Source organism: Haemaphysalis longicornis, unplaced genomic scaffold, assembly GCF_048455015.1.
Source record: "Haemaphysalis longicornis isolate Haplotype H1 unplaced genomic scaffold, Haemaphysalis longicornis Haplotype H1 scaffold_10, whole genome shotgun sequence".
Lineage (NCBI taxonomy): Eukaryota > Metazoa > Arthropoda > Arachnida > Ixodida > Ixodidae > Haemaphysalis > Haemaphysalis longicornis.
The window spans coordinates 75673077-75697047 of NW_027526204.1; the positions used below are offsets into that span (position 1 = coordinate 75673077).

The following is a 23971-nucleotide window of genomic DNA, read 5'->3' on the forward strand; positions in this document are numbered from 1 at the left end:
TCCCCCTCGGAAGAGCGGCGGTCTCCGCGTAGCGTGTCATGTAGTCTGTTGCTACGACAATCCACTTGTTCTCCGATCGTGACGTAGGGAACGGGCCCAGAAGGTCCATTCCGATCTGTTGGAAGGGCCTTGATGGGATGGCGATCGGCTGCAGAAGTCCGGCAGGTCTCGTCGGTGGCGTTTTTCGTCGCTGACAGTCACGGCAGCTCCGGACGTAGTGGGTGACGTCGGATGTAAGGCGGGGCCAGTAGTACTTCGCCTTGGCTTTTCCAATTGTGCGGGCTGTGCAGAGATCTCCGGAAGACGGGTCGTCGTGGCACGCTTCCAAAATTTCGTCACGAAGGTCTGCGGGGATGACAAGAAGGTAATTCGTTCTCGTTCCGGGGCTGAAATTCTTCTTCACGAGGACGGAGTTTCTCAGGCTGAATGCCGGTAAGCTGCGTTTGAAGGTCCTAGGTACGGCGACGTTGCGTCCCTCGAGGTAGTCGATTATGACGCGTAAGTCAGGGTCGGCACGCTGCTGGGCGGCTAGGTCGGTCTCCGTCATGATTCCGAAGAACGCGCTGTCTTCATCAGAGTCTTGTGCTGGTGGGTCGACGGGGGCGCGGGACAGGCAGTCGGCGTCGGAGTGTTTTCTGCCGGATTTATAAACGACTGTAACGTCGGACTCCTGCAGGCGCAAGCTCCACCGTCCAAGACGGCCAGAGGGGTCCTTCAAATTGGCGAGCCAACACAGCGTGTGGTGGTCTGTCACAACCTTGAATGGTCTTCCATACACGTATGCGCGAAATTTTGAAATCGCCCATATAATTGCCAGGCACTCTTTCTCAGAGGTAGAGTAGTTTTTCTCCTCTTTCGACAGACCACGGCTGGCATAGGCAATAACCTTTTCGCACCCGCTTTGTTTTTGGACGAGGACGGCTCCCAAGCCTATATCACTGGCGTCCGTGTGCATTTCCGTTTCGGCGTTTTCGTCGAAATGAGCGAGCACGGGCGGGCTTTGCAGGCGTTTTTGCAGCTCGCAGAATGCTTTTTCTTGGTCGTTGTCCCAGCTGAAAGGAGTGCTATCTTTCGTCAAGCGCGTGAGCGGCTCTGCAATGCGTGCGAAGTTTGCGACGAAGTGCCGGTAGTATGCGCACAGTCCGAGAAATCTTCGCACGCCCTTCTTCTCTTTCGGCCTTGGGAAGTTCGCAACGGCTGAAGTTTTTGCTGGGTCAGGTAGGACTCCCGCGGCGTTGACGACGTGGCCCAAGAACTTGAGTTCCTCGTACGCGAAACGGCACTTTTCAGGCTTTAGCGTTAACCCCGACGTACGAATGGCCTCGAGTACAGACTCCAACCTTGCGAGGTGTTTGTCGAAAGTCCGGGCGAATACGACAACGTCGTCGAGGTATACGAGGCAGGTGTGCCACTTCAGGCCAGCTAGCACCGTGTCCATGACTCGTTGAAACGTTGCTGGCGCCGTGCACAGCCCGAAAGGCATCACCTTGAACTCGTATAGGCCATCCGGGGTTATAAATGCAGTCTTCTCTCGGTCTCTCTCGTCCACTTCAATTTGCCAGTAGCCGGTCTTCAAATCCATCGATGAGAATTACTTCGCATGGCAGAGGGGGTCGAGGGCGTCGTTCGTTCGTGGCAGGGGGTACACGTCCTTTTTGGTGATTTTGTTCAGTCGCCGGTAGTCAACACAGAACCCTAATGTGCCGTCTTTTTTCTTCACGAGTACGACGGGCGCAGCCCACGGACTTTTCGATGGCTGTATTATGTCGTCGCTGAGCATGTCGTCGACTTGAGTAAGGATGGCTTGCCGCTCGTGTGAAGAGACGCGGTACGGTGACTGTCGGGTAGGTCGGTTTTGATTGATTGTAGGGTTTAACGGGCCGACGCAACGCAGGCGATGAGGCGCGCCGTAGTGGAGGGCTCCGGGTTAATTTTGACCACCTGGGGATCTTTAACGTGCGCCGAAATCTCGAACACATGGGCGTTTTTGCTTTTCGCCTCCATCAGAAAAGCGGCCGCCGCGGCGGGAATCGAACCCGCGACCTCGTGCTCAGCAGCGTAACGCCTTAGCCACTGAGCCACCGCGGCGGGTGTCGGGTAGGTGGGGCTCCATCTTCGGTTATAATTCGGTGCTTCGATAGGGGTTTCTGACGTAATTTTGAGTTTGCCGAAAAACACTCGCTGTAGCGATGGAGCAAATCCAGCAATCTGTCCCGATTTTCTTGCGGCAGCGCCGGGTTCACGTCGTAAGGTTGCGGCGGCTTGGAAGCATCTGCGCGTGCGCATTCAAAGTTAGCGACCGCGATCACTTGACTTGCTACTTGCGTTGCTTCGAGGAACGCAATTGCAGCGCCCTTGTTTAGATGCTGGTACTCCTCGGTGAAATTGGTGACTAAAACATGGGATTTGCATTGCTTAAAGCGCGCAATGCCTCTTGCGACGGAGACACCGCGGTTGAGAAGCAACCTTTGGTCACCCTCTACGATAGCGTCGATGTCAGGAGCAGCATCCTCACAGTAGACTGCGATCATCAAGCTTGCGCGGGGTGGCAGGGTGACGTGATCGTCGGCAATCCTGACAGCAGCACGGTGATCGGGGTTCGATTCCGGCGTCATGGAGGGATCGGAGGAAAAAGTTATCGACTTCGTCTGCAGATCGATTATTGCGCCGTTGTCCGTCAAAAAGTCCATTCCGAGAATTACGTCGCGGGAGCAGTTAGGCAAAATGACGAACGCCGCTGGGTACGTCGTGCCGTCTATGGTGACGCGCGATGTGCACGTTCCACTTGCCGTCACGAGGTGGCCTCCTGCTGTGCGTATGTGCGGACCATCCCATCTGGTCATAACTTTCTTCAGTTTAGACACGAAAGACCCGCTCATTACCGAGTAGTCGGCTCCCGTGTCGATGAGGGCGACTACGTCAAAGCCGTCGATGGACAACTGGACGTCGGACGCCGCCTTCCTCGAGTTCCGGGTGCGTCAGGGCGCCGCGTCTCGGCTTGTGCGTGTTGACGGTCGGGCACTGTGCGTCGTTGTTGTCTGCTCAGCGGCAGCCTCGGTCATGTCGGGTACGCGTCGCGCCGTGTAGCTGTCGTCGTGTTCGGGAGTCTCGTCAGGGTTAGGTCGGGTCGTCGGGATGAGGGCATGTCGTGAATCGGTGTCTTCGGCGCGTCCTCGCGTCGTTGGAGGGTTTCCAGTTTTTCGCCGTAGAGCAACTTCACCTCCAGAAGTTGCTTCCTTTAGTTTCCCCCCCGCGTCGGCTGGGGGACCTTCCACGTGAGAACTCAGCATTGCTACGGTGGTTCGGCGACTGGTATGGGTAAGGTGACGGCGAACGGTTGAAACGGGCTGGTCGACGGCTGGTGTTGGACAGGTACTCTTCGATCTCCGATGGGCGCTGGCCAGTTCGGGGGTGGGGTGCGTCGACGGAGAACCTTTGCAAACCGAGCCTCCTGTAGGGGCAGCGATGGTAGACGTGGTCGGCCTCTCCGCAGTGGTAGCACAGCGGACGATTGTCGGACGTTCGCCACACATCGGTCTTCCTTGGGGCAGGGGGATGCGCGGCAGGTGGTCGGGCCGGCGAGAGGGGACGACGGTACAGAGCCTCGTGACGATAGGGTGCAGGTGGGCGAGGGCGATGTACAGCAGCCGCGTAGGTCATGGCTTGCGGCTCGCGAGGTGCTACTGGCGTCGTTGAAGTTCCCAGCGCTTGCTGCACTTCTTCTCTAATGACGTCGGTAAGAGAAGCGACTTGTGATTGCGGCGGCGTCGGGAGCAGTTTCCGCAGCTCCTCCCTCACTATTTCGCAGATAGTATCTCGTAGGCCATCTTCGGGAATGCGCACGTTGTCGACGCAATTCGCATTGGCCGTGCCAACATAGTTCCGGTCGTACTGCTTAGCACGCATTTCGAGTGCTTTCTCGATGGTGCTGGCTTCTGTCACGAATTCGGTGACGGTCTTTGGCGGATTTCGGACAAGTCCAGCAAACAGTTCCTCCTTCACACCGCGCATCAAGAAGCGTAACTTCTTTTCTTCCGTCATTTCGGGGTCCGCGCGGCGAAATAGTTGCTTCAACTCCTCAACGAAGATGACGACCCCTTCATTGGGGTGTTGTGTCCGATTTTTAAGCAAAAGCGCAGCTCGCTCTTTTCTCACAACGGTAGTGAATGTCTTAAGGAACTCCCTTTTGAAGTGAGTCCAGTCGGTCAAAGAACTCTCATGGTTCTCGAACCAAGTTCGAGCAGCATCTTCTAAGTAAAAGAAGACATGCCGGAAAGTTTCTTCGTCGTCCCACCTGTTGAAGATGCGGACGCGCTCCAGCTTCTTTAACCATTCTTCGGGGTCTTCAGCGGGGGCTCCCCGTAACGATGGCGGTTCCCGGAGCTGCTGCAGGATGATTGGTGACGTTGTTTCTTGCCCCATGGTGTTGGTTGCAGCGTTCCTTTTCTTGGGCCCTTCTGGCATCAAACCGAACTCGGGTGGTAAATCTTGCAGGCGGAGGCTGGCTCTTGTTGGACCGGCTTGGCGGCTTCCCGAGGTTGTAGTGGGCATGAAGGGTGCGTACCCAGCACCTCCACCAGATGTCACGAAGCCAAGGACGATGCAGTTGTCTTGAAGGAGAAACAAGTTTATTTGGAGCGAACTTGTGCTCCCCTAACAACTCAAAAGAATACAGAGGCGGCGAAGCAGCGATCAACAAAGTGACTTGCGTCGGCGAGCGTCGCAGAATCGAATGCCCCGGCGTCTGCTCTGCAGGCTTTTTATCTTTCGGCGCGCGTGGTTCTCGAACCGTCGATTCGCATCGAGAACATTGTAGATCCAAGAAGATTATTCCAGGCTGTTCACGTTAGATCGGAATGCTCTCCCTATCAGAACAGATACCTCAAGCGGCAAAGAAAGAAAGAATGGAACACGCGGTTTCCTTGGCACAAAGATAACACAGACCGGTGCAGCCGGGCGGTAAAAGCAAAACACAAACAAACAAACCCAATGCATGGTTCGCGGCAATATGAACGTGTGAAAAATACGTGAGACATAACAGTGCGTGCGTGTGTATCGTTACCACTGCCGTTGCCGCCATCGCACCAATAATAATTAAACTGCATGTAGGAGCACTACTTGTCCAACAATTTATACAATAAATTAGCCGCAACTTCCACAATGAAAGGGACTGCAACTGAAGCTTTCTTTGCAGAGGAGCTTCCCACCACCGAACGACCACAGTGGACAAGGAGCCAGACGACCGAACCTGAACCAAAATGGCCTGACATTTCCACCGCCTCTCGGAGTACGTAAGCTATGGTCTTTTAACAGGCAGTCACTATGGCAGCAGGCAGAATATGAACGTATGAAAAATACGGGAGACGTCACAAAGCTTGCGTGTGTAACGTTACCACTGCCGTTGCCGCCATCGCACCAATAATTATTAAACTGCATGTAGGAGCACTACTTGTCCAACAATTTATACAATAAATTAGCCGCAACTTCCACAATGAAAGGGACTGCAACTGAAGCTTTCTTTGCAGAGGAGCTTCCCACCACCGAACGACCACAGTGGACAAGGAGCCAGACGACCGAACCTGAACCAAAATGGCCTGACATTTCCACCGCCTCTCGGAGTACGTAAGCTATGGTCTTTTAACAGGCAGTCACTATGGCAGCAGGCAGAATATGAACGTATGAAAAATACGGGAGACGTCACAATGCTTGCGTGTGTATCGTTACCACTGCCGTTGCCGCCATGGCACCAATAATTATTAAACTGCATGTAGGAGCACTACTTGTCCTACAATCTATACAATAAATAAGCCGCAACTTCCACAATGAAAGGGACTGCAACGGAAGCTTTCTTTGCAGAGGAGCTTCCCACCACCGAACGACCACAGTGGACAAGGAGCCAGACGACCGAACCTGAACCAAAATGGCCTGACATTTCCACCGCCTCTCGGAGTACGTAAGCTATGGTCTTTTAGCAGGCAGTCACTATGGTAGCAGGAATAATGTAAACGTATGAAAAGTACGGGAGTCGTCACAACGCGTGCGTGTGTATCGTTACCACTGCCGTTGCCGCCATCGCACCAATAATTATTAAACTGCATGTAGGAGCACTACTTGTCCTACTTTCTATTCAGTAAATTAGCCCCAACTTCCACAATGGAAGGGACTGCAACTGAAGCTTTCTCTGCAGGGGAGCTTCCCACCACCGAAAGGCCACAGTGGCCAAGGAGCCAGACAAGCGAACCTGAACCAAAATGGCCTGACATTTCCACCGCCTCTCGGGGTACGTAAGCTATGGTCTTTAAGCAGGCAGTCACTATGGTAGCAGGAATAATGTAAACGTATGAAAAGTACGGGAGACGTCACAATGCGTGCGTGTGTATCGTTACCACTGCCGTTGCCGCCATCGCACCAATAATTATTAAACTGCATGTAGGAGGACTACTTGTCCAACTTTCTATACAATAAATTAGCCAGAATTTAGCCAGAATAAATTAGCCAGTCCAGAATTTCGTACAATAAAATTACCCGTACTTCCACAATGAAAGGGACTGCAACTGGAGCTTTCTTTGCAGAGGAGCTTTACACCACCGAACGACCACAGTGGCCAAGGAGCCAAACGACCGAACCTGAACCAAAGTGGCCTGACACTTCCGCCGCCTCTCGTGGTACGTAAGCTATGGTCTTTTAGCCGGCAGTCAATATGGTAGCAGGAATAATGTCAACGTATAAAAAATATGGGCGATGTCATCTTGTGTACATGTGTATGGTTACCTCGGCCATAGTCGCGATCGCACAGATAATTACTGAACTGCAAGGGGGAGCACCACTTGCCCAGAATTTCTTACAATAAAGTTACCCAAGATTTCCACAATGAAAGGGACTGCAACTGGAGCTTTCTTTGCAGAGGAGCTTTACACCACCGAACGACCAGAGTGGCCAAGTACATCGGCGACCGAACCTGCACCAAAGCGGCCTGACACTTCTTCCACCTCTAGGGGTACTTAAGCTACCATCTTTTTGTAGGCAGTCGCTATGATTGCAGGAATTATGTAAACGTATGAAAATAATGGGTGATGTCACAATGTGTACATGTGTGTGGTTATCCCGGCCATTGCCGCCATCGCACCGATAATATTAAGCTGCATAGGGGAGCACTACTTTCCCAACATTCTGTACAATAAAATTACCCACTTCTTTTACAATGAAAGCGACTGCAACTGTAGCTTTCTTTGCAGAGAGGTTTTACACTTCCGAACGACCACAGTGGCCAAGTAGCCCTGCGACCACACCTGCACCAAAGTGGCCTGACACTTCTGCTGCCTCTCCGGGTACGTAAGCTATGGTCTTTTAGCAGGCAGTCACTATGGTAGCAGGAAGAATATCGACGTATGAAAAATTTGGGCGATGTCACAATGTGTACATGTATATGGTTACCCCTGGCGTTGCCGCCATAACAGCGATAAGTAATAAATTGCATGTGGGAACACTACTTGCCCAACATTCTGTACAATAAAATTACCCGCTACTTCCACAATGAAAGGGACTGCAACTGGAGCTTTCTTTGCAGAGGATCTTTACACCACCGAACGACCAAAGTGGCCGAGGAGTGAGACAACCGAACGTGACCCAAAGTGGCCTGACACTTCTGCCGCCTCTCGGGGTACGTAAGCTATGGTCTTTTAGGAGGCGGTCACTACGGTAGCAGGTAGAATATGAACGTATGAAAAATTTGGGTGATGTCACAATGTGCACATGTGAATGGTTATCCCTGCCGTTGCCGCCATTGCACTGATAATTATCAAATTGCATGTGGTAGCACTACTAGCCCAACATTCTCTTCAATGAATTTACCCGCAACTTCCACAATGAAAGGGCCTGCAACTGTAGCTTTCTTTGCAGAGGAGCTTTTCACCACCGAAAAACCACAGTGGCCAAGCAGCCAGACGACCATTGCTACACCATCGTGGCCTGACCCTTCTGCCGCCTCTAGGGTTACGCAAGCTATGGTCTTTTAGCAGATAGTCACTATGGTAGAAGGAAGAGTATCAACCTATGAAAGATTAAGTGATGTCACAATGTTTGCGTGTGCATGGTAACCCCAGCTGTGGCCATCATCGCACGGGTAATGAATGATTAAACTGAAGAGAAAATGTTGCATCGACCTTAAGGAGGCTGCAAAACCGGCTGCCCTCGTTGGCAGAGGTGCAGCAGCAATGCCGTAGTTGCCCTCCGCTGTGGCTCAGTGGGTACGAGGTTGTTCTGCTAAGCGAAAGGACGCCCGTTCTATACCGGCCATTGTAGCAGCATTTGGTGATAGAGGCGAAAAGCGGAGAGCAGCATACGTACGAGATGCAGGAGTGGATGCAGCTGCAGTATTTTAAGAAGCAAGACCATGCGCCCCAAAAAGACTACGCCAGAGGCCATCAAGCCATCCGTAAACTTTAGGCCACTCAGGGTGGCGCGTGTTGCCAAGGAACAAACGCTGTAAGAAGGCGTCCGTGTCTTAAAGCCAAAGCGGTAAATTTTAAAAGAGCACACGAGAAAGTCAAGGGAGATATGAGGGATAGAGAGCTTGATTTGAGTTTTGCATTACGTGATCGATTGTGTGATTCGTATCAGGCATGGAAGTCTTCACCTTCGGCAGACACGTCAGAATGTGCCCGACGTCGCGGCTCTGAAATACTGTGCTGTGTTTCAGCAGAAAACTTGCAGTTCCTTTTGATGAGCCTTCGATCGTTTAAAGCATGCTAAAGTAGCTGCGTATATCCCCAATTTATGGCTTCGCTGTCGAAGGGTGGGTGAGCGCCGCATTTTTTCCCGAATGAAATCGCCGGAAAACGCGACATAATGTCTTCGGACGCGCAGTGTTTGTGTAAGTCTAGCAGATTTGTTGCCGTGTCAAAACAGCGATAAGAAGCTTAGTATTGCTCTTATTGCTTAGTGGAGCTAAGAGCTAGGCCAAGCGTCCATCAAGCGCCTAGCGTATCAAACGCATGCTTCCGTTGGAATGCTTAGGCATAATACCGCTGGTGTGCTTTGCAGTGGAAGCTTGCTTTTCGGCAATTCATGAATGCAATAACAAGCTAACCCATCAAAACTTGATGAAACATTTATGGTTAACAAACACCACAGCTACGGACGATTGGTGAACCTAAAATGAGTTTCGGGATTGTGGCTGTGCCCCGCTCTATCCTGAAACAAAAAGTATAGCTAATCAGGAAAGCCGGACCCAGGTTCAATTCAATTCAATTCCATTCAGTTTATTTTAACATAAAGTATGTTTGGAGGAACGGACAAAAAGCCGTACAAAGGCTTGACGAATTGATGATTGATTGAAGCGGTGGAAATAAAATTGAGGAACGAAATTGTATCCTTTGCCTTCTCAAGTGCTCTCAGATAAAGAGAGGGATTGTTTAACCCTAACATAAACCACAGGGTGTCAAAGACTTCCTTCAAAGAAATCACTCGTAAGTTTCACAGTGGAAGCCCCTAAAACTGCCAGTTTCTTTTCAGAGGCGACTTCCAGGGTGACCCAATCATCAGAGGGGCAAAGCAGCCACACGTCTGACCATGCAACTGAGGTGCCTGCCACCTCTGGCACTCAGAGTGGTACGTATTGATTATGGGATTTGTTCCAATATTTATGGTGGTAGCAGGAAAAACAAATATATGAACGAGGGTGCAATGCCACTGTGTATACGTGAATACCGGGGCCCCTTCTGTTGCTGTTAGCACAAGAATAATAATCACAGTAAAACCTCGCTAATTCGAACTAGAAGGGTCCATAAAATTGTTCGAATTAAGCGGAGTTCCAATTAGCTGGAGGGCGAACCACACTTCGCGGGCAGAACTAGAAGAAGCCACCTCGCGTCTCGTTATTCGGAATTAGGAGCTGCTACACGTTTGTGGCAGGTGAGTTTGTTAATAATTTTCATAGAGTTTGAACAGCGGACGAAATAATGAATGAGACAGTTACACACCCGAAGCAGGCAATGAAATGTGAAGGTGAACATTTTGACAGACTTCTGACTGGCTGGGAAATTAGTAAACAAAAAATTTCGCCGCATTTCCCCGAGGGGAAGAATGTGAAAGTGCGAATGCAGGAGTTGAATTTGCGCGGTTCGGTAATGTTCGCGAAAGAGAGATCACAGACACACACACAACTACAAAGAAAGAAAGATGCATTTATTCACAGACACCTATTTGTGTTGTCGTTGTACGTGATTGCTAGAGCGGATCTCAGCTTTGAAATTTCGTGTCAGTACTCCTTTAAGCGGGTGCATTAGCCCTTCTCACGCCCGATTCCTGGCCAATCCCCCACGTGGGTATGTGCCATGCACAGATACCTATTTGTGTTGTCGTTGTACTTGATTGCTAGATCGGATCTCAGCTTTGAAATTTCGTGTCAGTACTCCTTTAAGCGGGTGCATTAGCCCTTCTCACGCCCGATTCTTGGCCAGTCGCCCTAAGTGGGTATGTGCTAAAGAAATTAGGAACTCTTCTTGGGCAATCGCCCTAAGTGGGTATGTGGTGCGGACGGACGGACGGCGGTGGACGCGTGATTCAGATTACTTGGCCAATCGCCCTAAGTGGGTATGTGCTAAAAAAATTAGAAACTCTTCTTGGCCAATCGCCCTAAGTGGGTATGTGGTGCGAACGGACGGACGGCGGTGGACGCGTGATTCAGGGTCGCTTAAGAAGTGCATTCGCACTTAAAATTTAATTATGCTCCAACCAATCGTACAAGGCAAAACCCGACGTTTCGAAGCCGGCTCGGCTTCTTCTTCAGGTGTCACTGGGGCCACTCTGCAGCTGCGTCTTATAGTCTTTCACTGTTGCTGCCCTCACGGAAAGCCATTCGCTGCGCCACGCAATGCGTGTGTGTACACCGAAGGGAGAGTACCAAGCGAGGCATTAAGGTTCCCAGGGGTTCGTTGACTGTGCCACGACTCAAGAAAAAGCCGCTTTTTGCAGTTTGTTTCCCTTTCGAGGATGGCCTTAAGGACGGCTGCCCTCTCCCGTGGGCGTGCTGCTTACGTTTACGTGATGTCCCCACAGACGCTTTTGCCAGAAGTCAGCTTTATGAGGCATGAAAGCTAGAAATAGTAAAATAATCTACCTTCATGAAGACTCCAAAATTAAGAACAGAAAAGGAAAAAAAGGTAAAGGGTAATTGCTGTATGCTCATTTCGGTACGGTTAATTGCTGTGAGTCAACATAGAATGAACCAGCATTCGCTCATGGCGCGTTGAACGCCTGTCATAAAACGATGAAGGCCACTCAATACATCCAACTCATTAGCACAAAACGGTAATATTGTTCGAGTTTTTATTCTTAATCCGCGAATCATCCGTCTGAACGTGTACATGCGAGCCAGTTCAGGTAACAGCCTCATCAGTGTAGAGCCTTCATCATCCTATTGAACAGCTGAAGTCAAGATTAAAGCGAGCATATGGCAGGCCATGTTAGCAATAACGACTGGCGGCATCGCTGCTGCAATAAGCTTTTCGTATAGAGATGTGGCGTTACTAAATTAATGCATTACATTCTTTGCTTAGAACCACCCCAGTTCCAACCATTTAACACCCTGAATTTGCATAAAAGTCCAGAATTGGCCGACATACATTTATTCGTCACAATGGCGTAAATGGAGATATTTGATCGAAATAAATATAAAAAACGCAAAAAATGCAAAAATAAAACAAACATTGTAAAAGTGACATTACAAAATAAAAAATGAAATATTTACAACTCTTACAAGAGCGGACGGCGAAAATAGAAAGGTTCCCAAGTGGACGACGGAAACGCGAAAAAAAAATGTTTAAAGAGGCTATTGGTTCAACGGCCTGTATTTTCACACAGAAAATGTAATTGGTGGAGTTACCCTATTTTATCGTCAGATTGATGTACATGAACAAAATTGGTTGGAGCGAATTTCAAGAGACAAGATCTGAAAAAAGACAAATAAAAAACTTCAAATATGACTTTCCAAGTAAATATTATAGAATACATTTCGCCCGCAAACGGCAGACCAGGATAAGAAAAGACCAGGAAGGAAATACGAAAGCAGGCAATAATTGTTGCGAAAACGGACCAGTTGTGAGTACGTCTTTGCACCTGGGGGAAAATACTTACTTGCCGAAGTAAGGCCTTTATTGCTTAGTTGGAGCGCATACACATAATTGGCAAGAAAGCACAAAGCAACACATTAAAACAAATAATGGCACAATGTAACTGGCTGCTCATAGCTAAGTCTGACTGTGAAGAACGCAAAATGAAGACAGGCTACATAAGAATGATTTACACTTTTAGACCATGCCGCGAATTTCTGCAAATTTAACGGAAAGAGTTACTCAGGAATAGTGTTAAGAATATTTATTTTATAATCTTTTAGGTTGCTTCAAGTGTAACAGCGTGCGCAGCAGACTTAGATAACGGACAGGGGCAGACATGTATGGTACAATCATTGTGAAATATTTCCGAATGACTGTGATAGGCCCCACCCTATCGCACGCTTGTATATATTGAGCCAGACGTCAAGAACAGCCGTCACCCAGAAGAGACGTCACAAAGGCAGTCGAAACAGCGCGTTGATACTGAGCGGCAACCCAGAACTCCAGCACCAGGAATAATGATGAGGATGGGGATGAGGAAGGGATGAGGTACGGCATAATGATGATAATTGTGGTGAGAAGCAGACGAAGTACACGGTGCATTCGCCACAACAGTACAAGGGCAGTTGATCATATCTCCTCCAAGTGGGCACTAGCGCATCGTACAGATTGATGCTCACTATATGAGGATAATGGTGATTATGTTTAATGTTTATTGGCACAAGACCAACTAGTGCAAACAGTTATTTTTTTAGTGATGTAACCGTAAATAGTAAAACCAGTGAGTAAAAGTAAACATGAAGCGAAACAAAAGATAATAATGATCGCTGAAGTATAGGGCCAGGATGATTATGAGTGATATGACCAGAGCTGTAGGAATTTCACACCAGATAAAAACTTAACACGTGTGACAGAAAACATGCGTTCGTGCGCTAGAAGGTGCGATGGGTGCAGTAGAATAGGTCGTTTGTAGAGTTCAGATAAATGTTTATGTCGTGTTGTGCCGAGTACTTGGCAGGCTCTTAGGACGCGAACTATGAATAGACACTCCACACAGCTGCCACAGAAGCCCTTTGGCGATCCAGTAAGCAGGTGTGAGTGCGTCACATGTGTGTGGGCTAGCCGTTATCTTGCTATGGCAACTCCCTTCTGTCGGTTGTGTGGATCAATCGTGTATCGTCTAAATTGTGGTTTTATTATGTGTAGTTTGTTGTCCGTTGGTTCACTGCCGTGTTAGCCATATGTTACGCAGAAATTGTGTGATGTGTGGCTTGAGGGCAGTGTAGCATGCTTATAGGGAACTGGTTACACTTTCAGCAAACCAGTTGCAAGTTTCAACATCACCGTATGGTTTGTCTCTATCTCTGTTCGTGTCCGTTGTCTACGTATGCAGCGCACGCTAAATTTGAATGCAAGAAAACCTAGGTCCTAAACAAGCCTTTGTTATCTCTATTTGACGTTTTCTGCGCCAACCAATAATTTTGACCTTTTTCCTGCGCCGTCTGAGTTTTCTTTAGTAACTTCTAGTATTCACAGGTTCAACCCTTGGATAAGAAAGAAACCTAGTCCTTCACGTCAAGAGCAAGTCCATCATTTGGCACTTAACGCGTTAAATGCGTTCACTAGAGCGTGTCCAGTCGATGAAGGGTCTATAGCATCGCTGCGGAATTCTTATGCTGCAGCACACATCGTTCAATCAAATCTTGTTCTCAAACGCTTGATCCAGCCCCCCAAAGTAAAATGGAGCTTTGTTGACTCCTGTAACACCTGAACTTTCATTTCATTTCATTTCCCTTTTTTTCCAAATCCAATATGATAGCTCAGAAAAACTGCTTGGATCCCTAGCCAAAGGCTAGGGTCTGAGGTTTAGATACAAGGAATTCTAACAGAATACAGGATTCGGCACGTCTACTGGCGATTTTGCCGACATTTTTTGTCTTAAGCAAGTTTACCGTACTTTATCTCCTAGATCGTTTTCGACTGCTGTGCGTGCGTTGTGTGGACTTACTATTTTCTTGAACATCATGCTGATCGTTTGCTCTATTTCTCACTTGCGTATCGTGTTTTCTTTGCAGTCAGATTTTTCATGTTTAAGGTGCACCGAAAACGCAGTTTACTGTGTGCATTGTGTACACCAGAAGTTATCTCGCGAACATCCGTCGGGTGGTCTAACTGGCCAGGATGATTATGGTATTCCCGGGATTATGGTATGATTAGGGTATTCGCGGGAGGCCGGCGATCTTAAAAATGAAAACTGCGGCCTAGGTTGAGGGAAATGTGCGGTGGGTTTTTTTACACTCTGTATGAATTTCTCTTAACCACGCGCCGCAAAGCCAAATGACAGACTTCAAGTATTCGTTCTTGTAATGGCTCTGTTTGCGAGTGCATTCGCATTTTTAACATCTGTGTCCTATTAAATAGAGTAAGCTGCAACGTTTTTTACCGACGGTAGATTTTAGGCGTCATACATTAGCTTCTACAACTGTTGGTGTTGAGGACACAAACAGACAGTGATTATACGCGGCCGAGGAACTTTGAAAGTCTAGCCCAAGCCTAGTTTTTTTCTGAAACATTTTGTTAGGGTAGTCTTATGCACCAAGTTTGGGGTGGCGTAGGCGAAGCTAACGGCGCGCTGTTGCGATGTGCGTGGTCTAATCCCACTGGTCACACCAGTTGTTGGGGATCCGGGGCTCAGGAAACCATCCTGGTAGCGTGACTGGTGACCGGAGACGTTGATCAAGAGACCGATGCTTGCTGATGAAGGAGAAAAAAGTGTATACAAGTATTTGCATAACGAGCACAGGTTTGGATGCTTTGATCGAACGAATCGCACAGCCTGCAACAGCTACAGCAACAGCAACACTCGGCTGCTCGCAACACCGCCTTTTTAGATGCGACGCATCTCTTGCTCTGAGGCATGTCCCTCCCGCGTCGGCGTCGGCGTCGGCGACGTCCGCACGCCACCTGCCCATGCGCGACTCTCTTCCGCTCTTCTCTCCTCCGCTCTTCTCTCCGACAGCTGTGCGCAACACTCACAATCCGTCTCATTATCATAAACAACAGCTGCGTGCGCGCGCTTCGCTCGCTTCGCTCCGCTCACGTCGCGCAAGTGCGCGCATGCGCGACTCTCCCCCGCTGTCTCCTCTCCTTCAGGCGCTGTGAATATAAAGCGGGTAGCGCGCTGCGGCGGTTCAGTCAGTGCTCGCTCTCGTTCGACTTCGCGTCACAACACGTTTCCCCCGATTTAGAGAATGAACCCAACGGAAACACCAATTGAACCCCCCGATGCGTCGCATCACACCAGGGTTCCCTCGCCGGAAGATGGGCGTAATTTTGTTCAAGCCGAAGTCCTTAGAGTTCTCCTAGGTAATAAAACTCCTAAATGTCTGGTCCAATCACAGACCCACAATCTTACGCACTAGGCTCTGCCATCGCACGCAGCCGTTCTGGTTGCTTGCCCACGTAACCCAGACGGAGAGGATGCGATGACGCTGCTGGTATGGGAAGACCAGGAAGACCTTTTTTCCAGGTACGAGGTGTGCCTGGGTGCTTGAATCATGCTGCCTCCATTCATCAGAGTCGCCCGTGCTGGGATGGCTCTGGGAGTCGTGTGCCCGGTCTCGCCTGCTTTGTTTCCGCTAAAGCCACTCAGCGTTGAAGGGGTGCGGTTAATGCAGGATTGATGAATCGCTCTATTCCATTCGGATCAGCACGTGGCATTAGCCGATACTGAAGAACGCGCTAACTAACGCCGAGGTCCGAGCTAGGGTGTGCCGGGTCCACAAACTCAGCCTTAACAACACTCACGACCGCACCTACGGAAAACAGCGCGATACAGCTCCCGATGTGTACTTTGATGCAATTAAGGTGAAGTTACTTGTCACTCTGTCATAAAGAGTAAGGTAATATTCGCTCTCGTAATTACGTTCCCCGCGGTTGTGAGAAGTAGATAACATGAATGACAACGAGGATTAGACGGTGCACCCAAATGTATACGAAAAAATTCCCTTGAAGCTGGGCATTCCCCATTTTATTTCTTAAAAATTGCAGCGTACTAGGATATATGATATTCACGCTACATCAGAAAGGAATTTCTCAAGCATTTGCAACTACATGTTCATAATTCGGCTTTACAAACGTTCTCGGCAAAATGCTTGGACGTCTTTGTCTGGTCGTAGAGCTCCTGGCGGTGCTCTGCCTTTTTGGCCCGATGTACGAGACTTCCGCCATTCCATATATATGCTCTCCCGAGGTGAAACCAGTACTCATATTCCTTGCATCGCGGCAAGGTTTGCTAGTTAGGAACATAACACTGCAGTGTCCTGAACTCTCGGGTGGAGATACTGCATGGTAGCGTTGACATTGCACAGTTTTTTAGAACATATCTTCACTTCTTGCACCTTCTAATCTAGAACAGCCACCGAAAAGGCGGGCTGCAGCTGAGAGGATTTGCATGCAGCTGAAAAAGTAAGATTGAAAATCAGGCCAATATACTCGTTCATACCTCCAAGAATCTCAAAATCCAAGTATGGACACAGACCACCTTACACTACTGTAGCCACCCCTTTACTTGCCTGCATTTTTATTGATCCACTTGAGTGTGATGCTGATATAACTTGAGCGAACAGCAGATCGGAGTCCGTATTTTAATAGAATTTCAATAGCATTGGCTTGCCTATATTTCTGCCGGAGGCCAAGTATCGAAACGTTTTTGTGCAAACATTTCGACCCGCACCCCAATGAACACGCCCGTCTACCAGTGAACTAGCCCATCGAAACTAATCGCCTGTGCTCCAGGATATTATCGGCGACGCGACCAGGCTTAGAATTGAGAACAGGTATACGCAAGTTACGTGCTTTTATTTTTTATTCTAGTAGTGTTGTGTACACTCTATGCTGAGCTTACTTAACTGCGGTATAGTTTGTATGCCTGGCTAAAAAAAACGTGGTTCATATATACGTACCGAACTTATGATCCTGCTGGTAGTTTTTAGGTCTGATGCAGGCTGAAAGCCTCTGCCGTAAACATCCGAACACTCCTATGTGTAGCGCGTCAGCCCACTACGTGCGCACGTGGGTTTAGAACATGTAGTCATTCTTGACGTTATCACCAAAAATCAACTGCGCTGAACACACGGACCGATGGCCCTAGTGCATGGCGTACGTATTTATCAGCGTACATCGCGCAGCATCAGCATGGTCATCACTCTTGTCAGCATTACTTGTGTTCAATGGTGATTATGATTTCGATCCTTATGAGATACACTGGAAGCTACGCGACCACTCCAATTAGTGGAGCCACGCTGTGTAATGAAGCAGAGATATATCCCTCACGGGAGACAGTTCCTTAGACAAACACGCCGGTTTGCCCTAAAATTCGTAGACATGGCCCTGGTGATCCTGTTTACATCTTCTAATCACCGCAGTCGCTTTAGGGTGTATCTTAAGTATCTTGAGTTGCGCATGAGTTATTTGTTTGCAATAAAAGTTTTGTGTCCTGTTACGCCAGGAACTGGAGAACGCAGCGAAGTCTGCAAGCGGCCTCGCTGCCTTCGCGCAAGTGATGCGCCCCCCGCTGGTGTGCGAGTGGAAGAGATGCCCCAGTTTGTGATGCTGACATTCGACGGCGCGGTGAACGGGGGTAACATGGCCTTCTACCGGGAACTTTTGGACCCATCAAAAAGGAAGCACAAGCACAGCGGATGCGGCATCGGAGCAACTTTTTTCACGTCGGCGGAATACCTCGACTACGAAGCCGTCAACAAGCTACACTCGTGGGGAAATGAGATTGCCGTGAAGTCTATTAGGTAAGTGCCTAGATAAGCAAGTAATATTACAAATTCTGCTGTATGACGAAATTTCTTTGGATGAGGTAGAAGATTCACAGCAAAAAAGGGGAAATTGCCGACCAAAGGCATATTAAAAAAGAGATGCTTTGGCTGTCATACCGAAGACTAGTTCATTCTGATGAAGAGGCTTTTAGAGAGCAGATTAAAAGAGTGAATAGGCTTCCGTACGGGTACTGAGCAGTTTCTTCTTTAATACACCTTTTGTTTGGGCTCTGCCTTTCTTTTGACGACGAAGTTTCACTACACAGCTATTGATTTTTTGTTGTGCTTGTGGCGATAAGGACAAAGAGAGGAGGCTGAAGGAAAGCTATCTAATACGCGGCACAACTTCTTTGTGGAAGGTGAAACATTGAACAAGTAAATATTTTTGTAAGAAGGGGGAACGAAAATATTTAAAAGTAATATCTAAACGGGAAGCATGAGCGAACATTGAAAAAAAATATGGCAGAAATTCGAGTGGTGCAAAATAATTGCTTTTGTATTAAAACAGCATTACAGTTGGATGTTTATTTGACATTTAGCATTGCACGAATATTTTTATTTGTATGCAGTTGTTGACCCTAACATTATTTTGTAGTCAACCGATTGTACGATGCGCCAGCCTATATGACTGCGGGTTCTTTTACTCCTAGGGTTAGATTGTCCATTACCCGTAAAAAGTAAGTGTAGGTTTGGGAATAATCTTTTAAAAAAAATTTAAGCCCTTACGCTCTGTGAAGATGGAATCCAGAAAAACTGTAGCTATAGTGGGTTTTCATGTGCCCGGGGCATCTCCGCGTAATTTTTTCAAATCGAACACCGATACGCCCTGAATACCTGCTTTTTGTTCTCCGAGCGAGCGACAAGCGTCGCGTATATGCTCACTTCGCTGCAAATGTCGAAAGACGACAGTTTCTGCCACCCCTGCCACGTAAATGCCTCTTCAATCCTACTCCCACCTCCTACACTCTTTCCCTTCCCGCTATTCCCACAATAAACACGGCGGAGGTTTACTAAAGTAAATTCAATTTACCGCATTTCGCTGCTCGCGTATATCTATTGGAACCCTTCGTTTCGTTACTGTTGGACTTCGACGGCCGCCCAATGGTGTCGCGACAAGGTTGCAGCTAGGGCGCGAGGAGGCTTTGTATTTCTGGCTTGAAATAGTGTTTTCAAGACGTATTGTAATTTGCTCTCGCAAAACCCAAGTACACATTTATTTACAATCAAGAGAACTGCGCTAGTAGCAGTTGTGAACTGATGTTTTGCCTGAAATACGCCTAATGTTTACTTTTTATTCAATGGTGTTGACACGTGTGAAATATGCCACTAGGTTTAGTACTGTGGAAAGGTTTTGCATGCACAGTGCTCACGGATTGAAACGCGACATTGCGAGCGCGTGGCCTGCGGTACATGAAGCGCCGCCCGTGGACGTCCGTGGAACCTAGGTGTTGCATTGTGGTATACAACGAGGATGAGAGCGTTTTAACCGTAGGCTTGCTGGTTCCGGTTGCCAATAAGCGGGGCTGTGGTTCCCCGCAGCGACAGCGGTGCGCTGCGAGCCTTGAGCGCAGGAGCGTGTTTGTGCGCCGGTGGTAGCCGCCAGGCAGTCCGCGCAGCCAATTTCGCGACATCGTCTGCTCACGCGCTCTCCTTACGCGTGCCCTTCCTATGCGACACAGATAATGTGCATGTAAGGCACGGTCGCGCTTATCTGAATACAACGAGCGTCTGCACGAAGGAACAGCGAGCTTTATTCCATGATATAAACTAAAAAAACAGGAGAACCGACGAAGTACTAATGCACCGCCCCACACGCGAACGTGCCTGCAAAGGCGTCTTTCCTTTTTTTTAGTTTACACCCTGGAATAAAGTTTGCTGTTTCTTCTTACAGGAGCTTTTTTTATTCCGATGAGCGTGACTGTTTCATTACAGGGACATTACTGTGCCGCAATGGAAGGGCAGGCGTTACAAGAGTGCGCGCACACGATGTCGCGAAATCGGCTGCGCGCAGAGCTGGGGTACTACCGTCGGCGCACAAACGCGTTCCAGCACTCCACCCGCCGCGGTGGCTCAATGGCTAAGGCGTTGAGCTTCTGAGCACGAGGTCGCGGTTTCGATTCCCGGCCGTGGCGGCTGCTTTTCTGATGGAGGCGAAAAGCAATAACGCCCGCGTGTACGAGATTTAGGCGCACGTTAAAAATCCCCTGGTGGTCAAAATTAATCTGGAGCCCTCCACTACGGCGCACCTCATCGCCTGCGTTGCGTCGGCGCGTTAAACCCCACAATCAATCAATCAACGTTCCAGCACTTCAAGATTGCAGCGCCCCACTGTCGCTACAGGGAACCACAGTCCCGCTCATTGGCAACCGGAAGCAGTAAGCCTATGGTCAATATGCTCTCACCCTCGCGCTATACCACAATGCAACACCTAGCTTTCACGGACTTCCACGGGCGGCGCTGCATGGACCGACGGCCACACGCTCGCAGTGTCGTGTTTCAATCTGTGAGCACTGTACAAACTTCTCCTCTTGGAATATTTATATTTTATAAAGAGGCGTATGTCGTGGCGAGGAGACGATTGGCTGGACGCTATTCATATACATACAGTTTCGCTGTGACAAATGGCTCAGGCGTTTAACTCTTTCCCAAGGGACACCAAAATTTTTTACGGACCAAAAGGCTTCACGGGAAACTACCTTGGCTGTGATAAGATTTGCCCGAAGATCAATTGCCCGCTATTTGTGTTCATTGTTTGCAGCCACCGGGCGGACTCCTCTTACTGGCAGACCATCAACAGCACCCAGTGGGAGAGGGAGGTCCTGGACCAGCGGGAAATGCTCAGGACGTTTGCCAACGTGCCAGGTTCCGACGTTACTGGTTTCAGGGGACCATTCCTCATTACCGGCGGAGACCAGGGATTCCGGATGCTCCACAAGCACTTCCGGTATGTGCATTAGGCTAACAATAGCCGGACGAAGCAGTTATGCTCCTGAGCTTTAAAGTCGTTTAGTACACGGTATCATCACGTAATAGCGCACGTCTTCAGAGTATGTATGGCACACGGCCACTAGGGCAGTCCCAAGAAATCACCTAATTTTTTATTCTCTGTTACGCTGTTGAGACTTCCTCCAGGTGTAGACAAGATTGATAGAACACTACATTTGCATGCGTCATTGCATCGGTTTTCCCAGAATTCATTTAAAAGGTGTACGAGTAAGGAGAGAGCTGCTTAAGATATCTTCCGTACAAATTCTACTAATAGAGAAAGAGGCTATCTTTGGACAAGTTTTAGGGGGGAAACGAAAATCGTGAAATCAGATACCTTTATGCGACATTTGCGTGTTTTTCAACACCACTATCTAGCTCTGCTAGCAATACATTTTCGCGATCCTGAATTCTCCATTCGCGAAAATCCGGAATAATTGTTTGTTTATTTGTTTGTTGGTTTGTCGTTATTCGCGTCTTGGACAAACGTGCATGACGCTGGGAGCAAGCAGTAAAAGCTGTCAGAAAAAGACAGCTTGACAGAGCTGCAAGCCCCCAAGCACTTGACAGCGTTACGGCAACGTCAAATACAACTTGTATCTTGGCAAGAAAAGAAAATAAAAGAAAAGAAGGAGTACAAATTGTTCTAGGAACACTCCTAAAAACTTACCTTTTGTAAGAATTTTGTTAAGAAATGCAAACTTGCGTTAAGGTCAGAAGTGAACGATAATTGTGGGTCGTAACGCAATAGAACAAAAGCAAGCAAGGAGCGCCAAAGCAGGCGCGTAGAATTCACAACAAAACTAGTTTGATTTGGCACAGCCGCAACCTGCGCCTTGACATTGCATTCTGCGAGAACTTAAAAAAAATTGTGACCACTGGTTCATGACGATCCTCGTATTGTCCATGCAGGTACGACAGCACGCTTGTCCACCAACGTGTCAGAGGAGCGCGCCCATTCTACCCGTACACCATGGACTTTGGCTTCCGACGAAGCTGCAACGTGTGGCCGTGTCCCGAGGGCTCCTACCCAGGACTCTGGGTGCTGCCCATTAACGTGCTGTTCCCGAGGCACACGAAGGGAGACCTGCCATGTGCAATGGCCGACGCGTGCCTGCCGCAGCCGGATACCGCCGAGGACACTTTTGAGTACTTCAAGTACGCATGCACGCTCTCTACGGAGATCCATGTTTATGTTGCTTTTTAGTGCATGAGTAGTTTTGGGCATGAGCTGTTTTTAGAGGTAAAAACACGTAAACGTGCACGCACTGTGATTGTTCTCGTTGCCAAAGGAAAAAGGAGAAACAGGACAGTTGCTGATATAAGGTCACATTGTTCTTCGGAACCTCGTACGGATGAACCGGCGGTCGGCTTTCTGCATGCAGAATTAACTAATGTGTGCGACTCAAAGAAGGGCACTAGATGATGCAAAATATGCGAGATCGGCCCATTTAATTCACCTTGAGACCTCTTGGAATAACTTTAATTTGCGCAGCCATACTGAGACCTTTAAGATTCGTAGGCTACCCAAGTTGTGCATCCACAACTATAGTTGTACAGGCGAAAAAGGTGTGCATCAAATGCAGCAAACGTTTTTCGAAGTCTGAGAAACGGTGAGGAAAATATGAAATTAGGATCGAGAGGTGAATTAAACTTTCATTATTTCTGGAGATTACTTTTTGCTTTTATGCTAAAATCCCTGAAATCTTCGCATCCCGCCCTGCAAACAAGCGTCCAAGTGAAGAAAATTACATATTTATTTAAAACATAACAACGTCATTCTAATCTAAATTTACCTGTAGGAAGCCATACAACGTTATTGTTGCGCAGGTCCAACTTCGAGGAATTCTACACCACCAACCGGGCCCCCTTCCCTGTCTTTCTCCACGAGGCGTATCTGAAACACCCCGAGCGCAAGGCCGGCTACCTGCGGTTCGTCGACTGGCTGCTGCAGAAGGACGACGTGTATTTGGTGACCGCCTCCGAGGTCCTGCGTTTCATGGAGGACCCGGAGCCGCTGAACGCTTACGCTAAGCGCCCATGCACAGGACGAAACGTCCGTAGACCGAGCACCTGTCCCAGGCCGACGACGTGCTCGTACAAGAATACTCCACCAGGAGGCGAGCGCTACATGAGGACATGCTCCCGGTGTCCCAAAAATTACCCTTGGGTGAATAACCCCTTGGGAATCTGAAATAAATGTAATTTTGAGAGGTCGTTTTCCTGTTTATCTGATATTTACAAGAGTGTAGTATTCGCGCGTGTTTTTACGTGTCACATCTGAACTGGTAATAGATAACTCGCCATCATAAAGGCTTAAGGCAAGCTATTGGCATAATTTGTATATTTACATGTACTGTTGTACGTCTACGTGTTTTGAGGCCACAAAAATGCTAAATAACAAGTTCTATTGTTAAATTCTGGTCATAAAAATCGGCCAGTGGTTGGAACAAATTACTTATAACAAACATTGTAGTGAGACACACAATGCAGAAAAACAAAGCAGGGCAAAATTGTTTTTCGCAGCTGTAACCTTATCATCTCTCAGTATGCCTTGTGGCAGGTTTCTCCAGTTTGTTATTGCTTACAGACAAAGTGGATACTTCAAAAGGTTTATCCAGAAAAAGAGGGCATTAAGTTTGTCAGTGTTACCATGTTCTTAATTGGGTGCGCTGTTAGAAGATATGGAGAGTCGACTCAAGAGAGCCAACAACTCCACCCGAATCTGCAGGGCACAGGTTAGGAGGCCGTGGACTTCTGGTGTGCGGATTTCGCTGACCAGAGCGGTAAGAATCAGTCAGAGCCTTGAACGAAAACAACACAAAGATGTATTATTGGACAGGCAAAACACTGTACAAGCACGAGGACATGTAACGTTAACGAGAGACAACCTATATAGAATACAAATGCGGGAAACAGTTCAATTTAGACAAAATGATACAATCAGGAACGTTAACAATGAAACTTTTGAGGTAGAAAAGTTATCTTAAAGCTAAACGGTTCGATGCACATGAGAGACAAAATCCCAGCATTTTCACCGAC

General features: G+C 48.3%; 1 protein-coding gene across 1 annotated transcript; it reads left to right on the plus strand.

Annotated features, from left to right (window-relative positions):
• Positions 1–5822: 5822 nt before the first annotated feature.
• Positions 5823–23142, plus strand: LOC144159902 (chitin deacetylase 8-like). Its single transcript, XM_077691557.1, has 11 exons — positions 5823–5949; positions 6188–6280; positions 6573–6665; positions 6905–6997; positions 7236–7328; positions 7568–7660; positions 9514–9609; positions 17623–17920; positions 20703–20888; positions 21842–22087; positions 22760–23142. Exons 1-11 carry the CDS (start codon positions 5823–5825, stop codon positions 23121–23123), a joined length of 1782 nt encoding a protein of 593 aa, XP_077547683.1. The 3' UTR covers positions 23124–23142.
• Positions 23143–23971: the final 829 nt, after the last annotated feature.

Coding starts and splice junctions, on each gene's coding strand:
- LOC144159902 (XM_077691557.1), top strand. CDS start 5,823: ATGAAAGGGACTGCAACGGAAGCTTTCTTTGCAGAGGAGCTTCCCACC. Junction 6,666..6,904: donor CACTTCCGCCGCCTCTCGTG/GTACGTAAGCTA, acceptor CTTTCTTTGCAG/AGGAGCTTTACACCACCGAA. Junction 17,921..20,702: donor ATTGCCGTGAAGTCTATTAG/GTAAGTGCCTAG, acceptor CATTGTTTGCAG/CCACCGGGCGGACTCCTCTT.